This window comes from Mytilus californianus, unplaced genomic scaffold, assembly GCF_021869535.1.
Source record: "Mytilus californianus isolate M0D057914Y unplaced genomic scaffold, xbMytCali1.0.p SCAF_2, whole genome shotgun sequence".
Lineage (NCBI taxonomy): Eukaryota > Metazoa > Mollusca > Bivalvia > Mytilida > Mytilidae > Mytilus > Mytilus californianus.
Window position 1 is genome coordinate 80,051,584 of NW_026262668.1, and position 13,973 is coordinate 80,065,556.

The 13,973-nt window shown below is 32.1% G+C and overlaps 3 protein-coding genes across 4 annotated transcripts in view; 1 reads left to right on the forward strand and 2 right to left on the reverse strand.

Annotated features, from left to right (window-relative positions):
* The window catches only part of LOC127728339 (calcium channel flower-like), a 172,782-nt gene that overhangs the window by 152,906 nt on the left and 5,903 nt on the right, over positions 1 to 13,973 (forward strand). The gene's annotated exons all lie outside the window — the stretch shown is intronic.
* Positions 1 to 13,973, reverse strand: part of LOC127728294 (ral guanine nucleotide dissociation stimulator-like 1) — a 431,288-nt gene that overhangs the window by 5,674 nt on the left and 411,641 nt on the right. The gene's annotated exons all lie outside the window — the stretch shown is intronic.
* LOC127728315 (torsin-1A-interacting protein 2-like) lies at positions 2,609 to 13,086 on the reverse strand. Of its 2 annotated transcripts, none has more exons than XM_052235659.1 (2): positions 13,004 to 13,086; positions 2,609 to 5,930 (listed from the first exon to the last, which is right to left on the reverse strand). In XM_052235659.1, the coding sequence occupies exon 2, from the start codon at positions 5,906 to 5,908 to the stop codon at positions 4,787 to 4,789; it is 1,122 nt and encodes a 373-aa protein (XP_052091619.1). In that variant the 5' UTR covers positions 5,909 to 5,930; positions 13,004 to 13,086; the 3' UTR covers positions 2,609 to 4,786. The 2 variants fall into 2 exon arrangements, with proteins under 2 accessions (XP_052091619.1, XP_052091620.1); XM_052235660.1 differs by lacking the exon at positions 13,004 to 13,086 and adding an exon at positions 12,805 to 12,994.

Here is a 13,973-nt window from a genome sequence, read left to right on the forward strand (position 1 = left end):
AATATTGTTGACGCCCCCCTTCAAAAGCAGCCGGAAAAGCTACACCTATGTCTCTCTTTCAGCGATTTTCGTCACAGGCGAGACAAAAATACTGACAAATGCAAATTTCTTTTCTAAATTTTGCTCTGGAAACGGGTTTTTGATTATTACAAGGCTTCTGTCAATGTGTTATATTATTCCATAAAGATTTAACAAAGTTCTTGATGTTAAAAAAACTTTAACCCCTGACTTACCATCGACGACACTGATGTTTTCTATGTTTACATATTTCACAGTACTAGTTTGAGAGCATCATTTTTTAAAACATGAAGGTTGGCGCCTGTTAAAACGTTTAAACCCGCTGCATTTTTATGCACCTGTCCTAAGTCAGGAGCCTGTTGTTAAGTGTTTCTCGTTTCTCGTTTATTTTTGGCATTGCACTAGTCATGTCTTCTTTGACTGTCCATGACGTTAAAATACTAAATCCCTGGGATGTGTTTTAGTTGATTTTAGTCTCTGATGCATGATTTTTTATTATTAATTGTTTTGGCTTTTAACTAGCTGTCAGTAACTGCGAGTACTCTCAAATCGTACTTTCTTGTTTATTTGACCTGTTGATACTAATTGTATTGCTTTTTTGTTATTTAATGTTATTCAGGGTTATATCTGGTCTATATACCAGCTTTTATAAGTGTTTGGTATAACTATTAATTTTCACTTCGTACTATGAACATCAAAATTATTTATTTTGTAATAATATTTCCTTTCTCTATTGGTACTGTACACGTATACCTGACAACAAAATTATTTTCATTTATCTGTGTTTAAAGTTACTGCAGATGGATGGTATTTTTGTTCGAGCATATTGTTTTTCTTTAATTGTTTAACATTTCTTACCGATATAACATGTTACTTTTATTATTCTTCCCTTAGTTTATTTTGTATTCAAAATTATTTATTTTGTAAAAATATTTCCTTTCTCTATTGGTACTGTACAGGTATACCTAACAACAAAATTATTTTCATTTACCTGTGTTTAAAGTTATTGCAAATGGATGGTATTTTTGTTCGAGCATATTGTTTTTCTTTAATTGTTTAACATTTCTTACCGATATAACATGTTACTTTTATTATTCTTCCCTTAGTTTATTTATTTTGTATTTACATTGTATCATAGGTCAAATTTATTTGTTCAGTGTATGTTCAATGGTGTTAATATGTCCTTTGATTGAGTTAAGCTATTTCAGTTGATATTTTATAGTGTGTCTTTCTATGTTGTGATGTTACACTATTGTTTCAGAAAAAGGGTGAAGGTTTGGTACCATTAAAACGTTTAAACCCGCTGCATTTGTTTGCACCTGTCCTAAGTCAGGAATCTGATGTTCAGTAGTTGTCGTTTGTTAATGTGGTTCATAAGTGTTTCTCGTTTCTCGTTTTTTATATAGATTAGACCGTTGGTTTTCCCGTTTGAATGGTTTTACACTAGTAATTTTTTGGGGCCCTTTATAGCTTACTGTTCGGTGTGAGCCAAGGCTCCGTGTTGAAGCCCGTACTGTGACCTATAATGGTTTACTTTTATAAATTTTGACTTGGATGGAGAGTTGTCTCATTGGCACTCATACCACATCTTCTTATATCTATAGACCGTTAATTTTCCTGTTTGAATTGTTTTACACTAGTCATTTTGGGGCCCTTTATAGCTTGCTGTTCGGTGTGAGCCAAAGCTCTGTGTTGAAGGCCGTACTTTGACCTATAATTGTTAACCTTTTTATACATTGTGACTTGGATGGAGTTATCTCATTGGCACTCATACCACATCTTCTTATTTTTATATTCGGGGTCATAGGAAATATTCAAAAAATCACAATTATCGTTAATAAAATTGAGAATGGAAACGGGGAACGTGTCAAAGAGACAACAACCCGACTAAAGAGCAGAAAACAGCCCAAGGCCACCAATGGGTCTTCAACAAAGTGAGAAAATCCCACACCCGGAGGCAGGCTTCAGCTGGCCCCTAAATGTCTGTTATGTTGCAAGCTTTACGAATTTCAAAATAAAAGTCCGGCCACAGGTTATCTATTTTTTGCTCGCCTGATTACATTTAAATTAACGGATAGTTTAGTAAATTCAATCTGTTTGTTTCAAAGGCGGATTTAGGGGGGGGCTGGGGGCCCGCCCCCCTTTTTTTGGTTAACATTTGGTTGATTATTTAGGGAATCACTGAAGCATGACTGAACGGGCCCCCAAGTAGGCAGTCAGTGGGCCCCCACTTATGAAAATTTCTGGATCCGCCACTGTGTTTGTTTTACTCTTTTATACAAAACAATCTGAAGAATCTGTGTTGTTCCTTAATGTAAAGCACAAATGGTTGACGTGAGAGTCTTGGAATGTAGAAATAAACATCTAGTCAATGGAAAAGGGTCTTCAGATTATCACAAAAATTTATCAAAACTTTTTAATTTTCAGATTAAGGAGAGGGGACCTTTTTGCATTCAAAATCCTCCCACTTACAGATGACAAGTCATAGTATATTTTAAAATGCCCTAATATCTTATAAATATCTCTATTCCCTTAACCATGTTAACTATTCACATATAAGCAGTCATTCCAATCAATATTTCAAATGTGCTATGGCAACAATTCTTTTTAATTTTTAAACCATGTAAATTGAAACAGAAGAAATTATAATGACAATATATATAAACATAACATACATGTATTAACAATTAGAATAATGATATATAAATTATTCAATATAAGCTAAGCTTCTATATCATTTCTTTATTTGAAAGATTTTATTACTAATTTACACTGAATATATTTAACACCAGGGCTATTTAGAAAAAGCATTTCAATTAAAAGATCATATATTCAACAAAAAAATTGCAGTCATTTACCCATTAGAAAAGAGATCAAAGAAATGGACAAAACCAAGACAGAAACTTCTTATTATCAGATTTGGGCTATTGAGCTTTTCTACCTTTTAAAACTCTGAAGGCAGTATACCAATTCCAATACTGTTACATCATCATTGTTGCTGCCACTGGATTGAAATCGCAAGTATTACATTTGCAAGAACTAGCTGTTACAGGGAACGAAAAAACTGCTTCGCTGAGCGCAGCTGGATAAGCCTGCAGAGGTCCAACCCTGAACAGTTGGGGCAAAAATGGACACACTATTCAAGCTTGATACAGGTCTGAATTTGGATTGTAATTAAATATTTGACATATTATAGGTTTCTGAATAAATGTAGTCAAAGAACTTGAAATTGGTTAAATGAATTGAATTTATATCCAATTAAAGATTTCTTGCTGTTGTGCAATACATTGTGCTGTTGCGCAATACTTAGTAAATCTGTTGTCAGACTATAAACAAATAAAGGGAGGTTATCTTAATAGATATAAACCTGGCACAAAAGTTTAATGAAAACTGCTCAAAGCACTTTAAAGGTATTGTCAAAAAACTGGAAAATCCCCCTTTTTTTAATGAATAAAACCCCATAACTCGGAAAAACATAAAATCTAAAATTCATAAATATCAAAAGGCAGCTTACATCAATAGATATAAACAATTCACCAAAGTTTCATGAGAACTGCTCAAAGCACTTTAAAGGTATTGTCAAAAAACTGGAAAATCCCCCTTTTTTTAATGAATAAAACCCCATAACTCGGAAACGTAAAATCTAAAATTTATAAAAATCAAAATGCAGCTTACATCAATAGATATAAACAATTCACCAAAGTTTCATGAGAACTGCTGAAAGCATTTTTTAGTTATTGTCAGAAAACTGGAAAATCCCCCTTTTTTTAATGAATAAAACCCCATAACTCGGAAACGAAAAATCTAAAATTTATAAAAATCAAAAGGGAGCTTACATCAATAGATATAAACAATAATTCACCAAGGTTTCATGAGAACTGCTGAAAGCATTTTTGAGTTATTGTCCGAAAACTGGAAAATCCCCCTTTTTTTAATGAATAAAACTCCATAACTTGGAAACGAAAAATCTAAATTTATATAAATCAAAAGGGAGCTTACATCAATAGATATAAACATTTTACCGAGGTTTCATGAGAACTGCTGAAAGCATTTTTGAGTTATTGTCCGAAAACTGGAAAATCCCCCTTTTTTTAATGAATAAAACCCTATAACTCCAAAGCGTAAAATCTAAAATTTATAAAAATCGAAAGGGAGCTTATGTCAAAAGATAAAAACAATTGACCAAAGTTTCTTGCAAATTGGAGAAAGCATTTTTTAGTTATTGTCCGAAAACTGGAAACCCCCCCCTTTTTATAATGAATAAAACCCCATTTCTCTGAAACGTAAAATCTAAAATTTATGAAAAACGAAAGGGAGCTTACATCAATAGATATATACAATTCACCAAAGTTTTATGCAAATTGGGTAAAGCATTTTTGAGTTAATGTCCGACATGTTGATGACGGACGGATGGACAGACGGTACGACAGACGGATGGACAGACGGTCAACGGTATACCATAATACGTCCCGTAAACGGGCGTATAAAAATTACATTTGCAAATTAATAATGAATAATTAATATTTAGTATTATAATATTTACTTATGTATTTACATGTATTCTCCTTTGCCATTTAATTTTAAATTTTTAGGCAAATAAATACCCCTACGGTATTGTTTTGTCATCTTTGCTAGCCAAGGGGAGCTCAAGAGGAGCAGATCGTAATCCTTGGCTTGCAAAGATGTGTTTTGTGCAAATAAATAATGACTAATTAGACAGGTGATGCCTTGGTCTCCAAATTAGTTTAAACAGTAAGTTTTTCAATTACTAACATTTCAAATTTTCTTCTTCTGTTATCACTGCAGCATTATTAGCGACTCTGGCTATCAACGGATCAATTTTATCTTGATCTAATGGATATTCAGAACTGGACCACAACTTTCTCAAGTGGTCATCAATTAATCTGGAATCTTGCTGAAGTACATCCTTATCTAACTCTGTATGAAGTATAAATACTATAGCTACATTTTTAAAGGGAGCATTGTCACCATCGCAGTAACCATGAAAGAGAAGCGAAGCTCTAGGAGAAAGCTGTTCAAAGTGATCAACTGCTAGACTCCTAATATGTTCGTGCTGAAAACTATCTTTAATCTTATTGTCTAAATCTTTCTTTTCATCATCTGGATTGTTATGTCTTATATCATTTGGAATATTTATTACCCTGGCAGAGGTCACATTAAACAATGTATTCATATTTTTGGTTAACTGTTTAGCTATACATGTACCAGTTGCTGATGATTTAGAACCAGATGGAGCCACCAATAATAATATAGCAGGATAATCCGGATTATTTTCTACTATAATCCTTTTGAGACTGACTCTTATTATTTTTAAAAACCTTCTACTCTGTGCTGGAAACATTGACTGAAAGTCTTTCATATCGGCATTAAATTTTTCCAGTAAATTACGATTATCTGGTGGTGTTGAAGTTTCATCTGATATGTGAAAACATATAACACCTACAAGTGCCAAAAAACAAGCAACAAAAAGAAAATAAGATCCACAATATGTATTATTACTCTTTTCTGATTTTACTTTATTTATCGGTCTTTCCAGTTTTTGTTTTTTGATAGAATCTGGTGTGTCTTGCTCATGATCATCTTGCTTATCTCCACTTTTATACTGTCTATTTTGCGGTGTCTTTCTAGCTTTTTCAGGGGTATGTTCTTTTGATGAATTTAAGCTCCTATTGACTGATGATTTATGAGACTTGTAAGATGAATCAGTTATATCCATATCTTCATCCTCTAAATCAGTACCATTCTCTTCCTCAGACTCAACATTGGAATAATTTTTCTGCATAGTTTCATGTGGTTTAGGTGATCTTGTTGCATGTATTGGCTCCCTAGGTTTTGGAGAAGACCTTAAGTTGTATTGTTTGGGTGGCATTTTTTTTTAGCATCAGATGAATCTAAAAATAGATAGAACTGTTCCATAATAATGCAATGACAGAATAGTAGTTGTTTCTTGACCTTTTTTAAAAACTATTTACATTGTTTAATACTACAACAATTATATCCTTTTGTTTACAAAATGGACCATCACATGAAATTGTTCTCTAATTTGATTTTATCATTGAGTACCGTGTAGATATATGTTGTGGAAGATATTGTTAACTAAAATTCTCACATTAAAAAATATATTTTTAACTATTACTTCAGCTTTGAATTGATCATATTGTATATGAAAGAAAAATCCACAAGTGCTTTTTTACAATGATGTTTCAATTAAATAGTTCACGACAGGAATGTCATCATATTCTTTATTCCAAATGCTTGATTATGTTGATAGATCTAAACTTTAAAGTTCAAAGAGGCTTTATAAAAAAGTCAATGACCTGAACATAATCAAATATACTCCTCAGACCTGTTTGTATTATAGTGAAAAAGGAGTTTCATATCTATCCTAAAATTATCAGTACCTGCAAACCCAAAAATTAAGTGCATTTAAATTTTAAATTTAAAGCATGTTAATTGCATTTAAATAATCAAAATAATGAGATACAAGCTGCTAATTTTACACTTTTTATGTTGAATTAAAATTCCATAAAATATAAGGCATTCCAAATAAAAAATATACTTGCATACCAAATTCCAACACATTCAAACCTATCATGTTAATTCAATTTTTCTAAAGTTTGCCAACTGCATATATTCGTAAAATAACTGATGCTTAAAAGAAACAACTAGAGGCTCTAAAGAGCCTGTGCTGCTCACCTTGGTCTATGTGCATATTCAACAAAGTACACTCTCCAACATTGTAGACGAAAATAGAATTCATGACAAAAATCTCAGTTTTGATGATCTTGTATTGCTGATCATTTATTCTGTTTAGTTTCTCTCTATCTTCTTATGTTTTTGCTCAAAACACAAAAGAGGGATAAAAAAAATCCTCATTTAAGGGAAATCACTCCTATAATGAGTGACAGCCTACTAACTATCGGCAAAATTTGACTTTTTAGTAGATCTTGCCTTGCTGATCATTTTTGTGATTTAAAGTTTCTATTTATCTATTGTAATTTTAATCATAAAAGGCAAAATGCAAAAAAAAAGGTGAAAATTGTCATTAAAGGGCAATCACTCCAATAAGGAGTCGTCGTACAATTTCCTCCATCTGGTCTTAATTGTAGATCTTGTTTTGCTGATCATTTTTGCTTATTTAAGTTTATATCTATCTATTATAAATTTTAAGATATATGGCAAAAACACAAAAATTGGTAAAAATCATCATCAAAGGGCAATAACTCTAATAAGGAGTCGACTGACGATTTTGACCATGAGACTTATTTGTAGAACTTGTTTTGCTGATCATTTTTAAAATTAAAAGTTTCTGTTTATCTATTATAGTTTTCAAGATAGTAGGCATAAATGAAATACAAAGGTAAAATTTGTCATTTAAGGCCGATAACTCTTATAACAAGTCATCTGATAGTTTTGACATATATAGACAATTGTTAGAGCTCATCATTCTGAACATTTTTACTGTGTTAGGTTTTCTCTATTTATAACGGTTTTCAAAATAATAGACAAAACTTGCATTTTACCCCTATGTTCTATTTTTAGCCATGTCGGCCATCTTGGTTGGCAGGCGGGGTCACTGGACACATTTTTAAACTAGATACCCCAATGATGATTGTGGCCAAGTTTGGTTAAATTTGGCCCAGTAATTTCAGAGAAGAAGATTTTTGTAAAAGTTGTCAGACGACGACAGACGATGTCAGACGCCAAGTGATGAGAAAAGCTCACTTGGCCAAGGTGAGCTAAAAAGCTTGAAGCCATTTTAAGGAGTGGAAATTTGAGAATGAAAGTCAGTATAACTGTTATTTTCACAAAATTTTCAAAATCCAAAGACCCGTAATTTCAGCACAAATTAATGGAGCAAAACCAAGTGTAAACTCCATCTGTAACTCATAGTAGACTCACATAATAAAAATCAGCTCAATATGTGAAGTTGTTTAGAAAAAAGTCTGTATAACTGTTATTTTCACCTAATTTTCAAAGTCCAGAGCCCGTAATTTCGGCAAAAATCAGCAGAGCGAAACCAAACTTAAACTTTATCTGTAACTCATCATAGTAGACTCACATACTAAAAATCAGATCAATATGTGAAGGCGTGTAGAAAAAGGTCTGAATAACTGTTTCACATAATTTTCAAAGTCCAAAGTCCGTAATTTTGGAAAATATCAGCGGAGCGGAACCAAAAGTGAACTCAATCTGTAACTCATCATAATCGATGCACATACTAAAAATCAGCTCAAAATTTGAAGGAATTTAGAAAAAAAATTTGTATAACTGATTGTTGCGGAATGACGGATAAGGGTAAAACTGTATGGCCACAACCCACTTTGTGGTAGGGCTATAAAAACACCCCAGCAGAAAAATGGTAATTTTCAGTCTATTTTTTTATTTTATCATGAGCTCGAGAGGTGACATTGCCATGAAACTCTGTTTCTTTGCCATTCAATTATTACCTTGTAGTTTTAGCAACCCTTACAAGCTGACTGGTCAGTGGAAGTAAATTTGGCTTGTCTTGCTGGAGAATTATTAATGGCAAGCAAGGTCTGCAAAAATGTATGTTTTTACAGATTTCTGACAAATCATTGACCTAGTTTTTACAGACCAGAATTTTTTTGGCAATATAATTAAATACCTCCTTGTATAATACTTTGCAAGAAGAAATTGTCACCTTTCTTCTATATTTTTTTGCTGTTTATTTCATGTAAAAATGCATTTAAAAGAAGGCATATATTGTTGGATTTTGACAAACCAGGAGCTAAAAGACACAGAACTGTCTAAACAAACTGGGTATTACGATCCATATGAAACCTTGCAAGGATCCGAATCTCAAGAAATAATTAATGAAAAGTTTGTAACTGTTGGTAAGGAGTAATACCACCATTGATTCACCTATTAGTCTTTGTTAAATTGGCAATGTTTAAAAAATTGTACAGAATTAATCTTTATTTCAAATAAAGAAATACTTGGCATGAGTTAACTTTTATCCTGTCCAGTACTACATTGAAAATTTCACATAACATTTAATTGCATATAAGATAACCTTCTTCGGAAGTAAACCTTTATAATGTTCACCCTATTTTTTCCTGTTAACAAGCTTTAGTAACCATGTCACCTGAAGTTTCCAAAATATTTTATAGGAACAGCAAATAAAAAGAGATAAATGTTTATGACTCAGAAATTTTTTTCTGCAATGAAATGCACGGTTAATTTCCTACAACTGTCAAATTCAAGGGAATATTTTTTTCGATCCTTTTTCGTAAGAAACCAGATATGACGTACTATAATTTGGTGGTATTACACCATAAGTAAAATCTGGATCTGATTCCCATGGAGGAATAATGCTCTGTGGGAATCGGATCCAGATTTTACGTTTCCACCATTACAAACTTTTCATTAATTGCTCCTTGGGATTTGGATTCCTCCACGGATTACGGATCGGGATACCTGGTGTGCTACAGTCATTGACAGTATATTTGTTTATTTGGTCGAAGTTGTGTTGCAATTGTTTTTGTTCTCTTTTGAGATGATCATGATCCGACCTGCCAACTATCGTATCCCTCTTGAGAGGTGTTGACCTGACCCCTATAACTCAATTATTCAGACTTAATACTTTGAAAAAGTCATTCAGAGGAGTAAAAGATATATTTAAACACAAATATACTCATTCAAAACCATAGATGTTCTAATCAAGTACACTTATGACATGTATAGGTATGCATTGGGTCCTCTTGTGCTTAAAATCCCCAATTGAAAAGTTGGCAGGTATGCTCAATGACATATATTATTTTTTTACAGGTTGAAATATGTAATTTCTGAAAAAAATTATACTTGGGTTAACATGGTTAATATCATCAGAAATAAAACTCTTCACAGCAAAATTATAAGCAAATAATTCTGTGAAAATTCTACTTCTATTGGTAAAGTGGTTCCCAAGGCTTTGAGAAATCAACTGGACATTTGGTCCAGTAAACCATTCTTTTTAACTGGACCAGACTCTATTTTACAGGACATTTACACATATGATTTGGATAAAATTAAAAATTTACAGGCCATTTGGTCCAGTTAAGCATATCACTTTACTGGACCAAACCAATTTTTACTGGCCTTTGTCCGGAGCGTCTTTTTACCACAGAACACTACAGAATACCACAGAACACCACAGAATACCACAGAACACCCAAAATATACCACAGAATTACACAAAATACAATAAAACTACTAAAATATACCACAGAACATTGAATTACTTTACAAAATGCAAAACTAATAATTCAGAATTATATTATTTTTATAATTTGGGCTACACTAATGACAGGACGATTGACCGGATGAGATATAAATTTCTTTAATGATCATAACTTTTTTTGTTATTAGGTAGAGATACTAAACTGTATTTCATAAAAATCTTTTAAAAACAATTTATTGTAAAAAAACAGTTTTTCTATAAAAAAAATGATTTTCTATAAATAAATGTTTTTCTATAAAAAAAAAAGTTGACATGATGAATTTTCCTGGCGCCAATTACACTTTTAAGATTAAGTTTGTTCTCCCAATTCTGTTAATAAATTTCAAAATAATCAACTATTTACAAAATTGTCAATTGATTGAATTCTAGTTGCCATCTTATTATGCAAGGTATAATTCAATTAAATGGTTTATTCCTCCTAAAACTTTGTATGTGGGTCATTTGTAAGAAATCCATGTACGAATAGAAGGAATAGTTGAATAAACAAGGGTATCATCAGATTAGATTGTCAAAACATAATGCTAATTAACTTCAGGTAAATATCAATCAAACCTAACGAGTTAGTTTTCATCAATGTGCAGTTTGAAAATAGTAATAGTAGAAAATATACAAAAAGTTCTAACAAAAGGCTTTGGCACAGCTATGAATCATATTAACATCTGCAAATAAAAACACTAATTTCTGTTTATCATCAAAAGACATAAAATCACTATTAAAATGTATGTCTTCATCAAATAATTCTTTTCTAAAATCGTCATATAACTGAAGGGCACGATAAAATAACATGGGCTTCATCTTCTAAAATATCCTTACAACTATCACAGACTCGCTCCTCTAAAAGTAATTTTTCAAATCTCCCTGTTTCGGTTCTTAGTGGTGCTACATCACATCGAAATTTGACAAAAGAACTCCTTTGTGAAAATGACATTGGAATTGCACAATAAATTTCCGTTTCAAAACTGTTCTTAAACAAATTATATTTTCGAAGTTTGTTACCACCTTTACCAGATAAAGCTTTCTCTGACTGTAAATTGCATTGCCACTGTTCAACATATTTACTAAACATTTTAGACATAATAGTATTGACAACTGAAGTACTATGAACATATTCTGTAATGTTACACAAATGTTCTGCATAACACTCAGAAAATGTTTTCGTTACATAAAAATTCCAATTTTTTATACACTTGTGTATTTTACTCATAATGTCTGTCCATATGAAAACTTTTCTGTTTAACTGATTAAAACTCATATTGTTCAAACGGCACTATAGTCGAATTAAACATTGCCATTGTTTTTGAAAGATTGGAATAGAAGGAATATTTATTTTCAAAATGAAGGAATAGCAGGAAGACACCCAATTAAATGTATTTGATGTCTCAGGTGTGAAAACTTAAATGACATGTTAATTGGCTTGATGAATTGGTGATTACGATGAGTGTCAAAATTAGATAATCTAATTAGATTTTTGTTCTTTTAATGTGCCGTTGAACTCGCTCAGATCATCATTTTGGACTCAAAATATAGAATCTATATAGTAATGCTTCATATGCTAGTTTTTAATTATTTAGATGCAGTTCAACTATTTCTAAATGCATACAAAATTATGTAAAAATCTGAAATATTGTCCAATGACTTTTATTTCATCTCAAGTAAAGTATGTGTATACAATGTTTCATCTGACTTGCCGACAGTATTTGGTTTTGAACTGCATCAAGTGTATCAAAAATCTATTCAGTGTTTCAAAAGCCAAACTAATTTACTAGTTTGTGATGTCCATCTCAGTTGCCGCTAGTGTTGTCAGAGAACGTTTTCCATGGACTATTATTCAATATTTAATAATATACATGTACTTATTCATAGTGTAACAACTCTTAACATAAAATTAAACAAAAATGACAACTACAACAATAAATACCCCAGAATTACAATTGTTTTAATACCGGTAGGTGTTTTTGGTATAGACCCAGTAATAGGCCAATTCAGTTTGGGGCGTAGCGATAGTGAGTCGACCCTAAAGAAAAATTAAATGTCAAATTATAAAAAGAATTAACAATAACAATAATATAATGTCTGAAGTATTTATATTTCGAAGTTCTGTGGTATATTTTTGGTGTTCTGTGGTATTCTGTGGTGTTCTGTGGTATTCTGTGGTGTTCTGTGGTATTCTGTGGTATTCTTTGGTGTTCTGTGGTAAAAAGACGCTCCCGCCTTTGTCCAATATCTGGCGACCTTTGGAATGACTGTTGGTATCAAGTTGATTAATATCCGACCAGAAATGACCCCACAATATTTTTATGAAATATATAGTGAAAAATCCAAAGTGGCAAATACTTATGGCCATGCACTGCTGTAGATGATAGCTTTAATCAACTTCAAATATAGAGGCGGGACTATTTAGAGCATAAATGACATATTGTATAGACACATGCAAATTCAATTTCTAATTTAAGGTTCATCATAACAAATCGACAAAGATGGCCGTATTTACACCCCAAAAACTACTCTGAGTACAGACTTACCTGTCCAGTTGGAGAAGTTTTAAGGCCTGGCATCCACTAGATATATAAAAGGTAAATGCATTTTGTGTTTCAGAAAGATATAATCTTTTTTGGATTTTTGAGGGGAAAGAGATACTCTTTTAGACGTCACTAGAGAAAAAGTAAAACATAGCTTTTTGTAGATTTTGTTGTAAAGTCACTATACTAAATATTATCTTACACCATGAACTTTGTCGAGAATTTTCTTGATATTCTACTTTTGCTTTCGTTTCCGCAGTGGCTTAAACTGTTATATACAATCGAATTGCTTGCAAGAAAAGTATGAATTTCCGTAACCCAGTAAGTTCGCCCTGAAGGAAATAGGAAAAGTCGTCACACAGTCGAATCGCCCCCACTTTCAACATACTCTCATCATCTTTGCAAATTACTCGCATATTTGGAAGAAATTCGAACAATCTCGAACCATTCAGACTTGGGAATTCGCCAAATCTACCAAAAGGAGTTTCAGACCACTCAAACAAGACGTTTAAACTTATTATAAAATGATAAATTAAGTAACATTAACCGTGAACAACAATAAATAGGTTTGTTTGTTTATTTTACATTTTTATTTTCTTAAATGCTAGACAACATGCCTCTCCTCAAATTAACATAACAATTATTATATTTAGAAAGACGGAATGCTTCTTACCTCTACAAAATATGAATTCATATAAATGGGTTTATGGTTACTTAACATGACTGTATTCTTAAGCTTCAGTGTTGAAGTCTTGTTAACCCAAAGAAGAAGTAGTTGTAGAAGAAGAAGAAAAAACGGTATTCATATAAAATAATGCATTTCAAATACATAGTTCATAGACAATAATGTTGTTTCTGTGAATTATAAATTTCACTTATGTCAATTCTCATTGAAATAAAACTAGGAACAATATTAGAAATTTCATTAAACATTGTCATTCTATAGTTACACGTATGAAGTTGTTCAAATATTATTATGAAATGGAATTCATCTCTCACCCTTATATTTCACAGGGGCACAAACTATTCATAGGCTGATTTAGGGGGCGAGGTGCCCGGTCCCCCCTTATGGAGCTACATTTAAGGTTAATCCAGACTTTTTACCTGTTCCACTCCAAACATTACTTTGTCTAGTTTGCCCCCGGCCGCACACACACACACACACTTTTCAA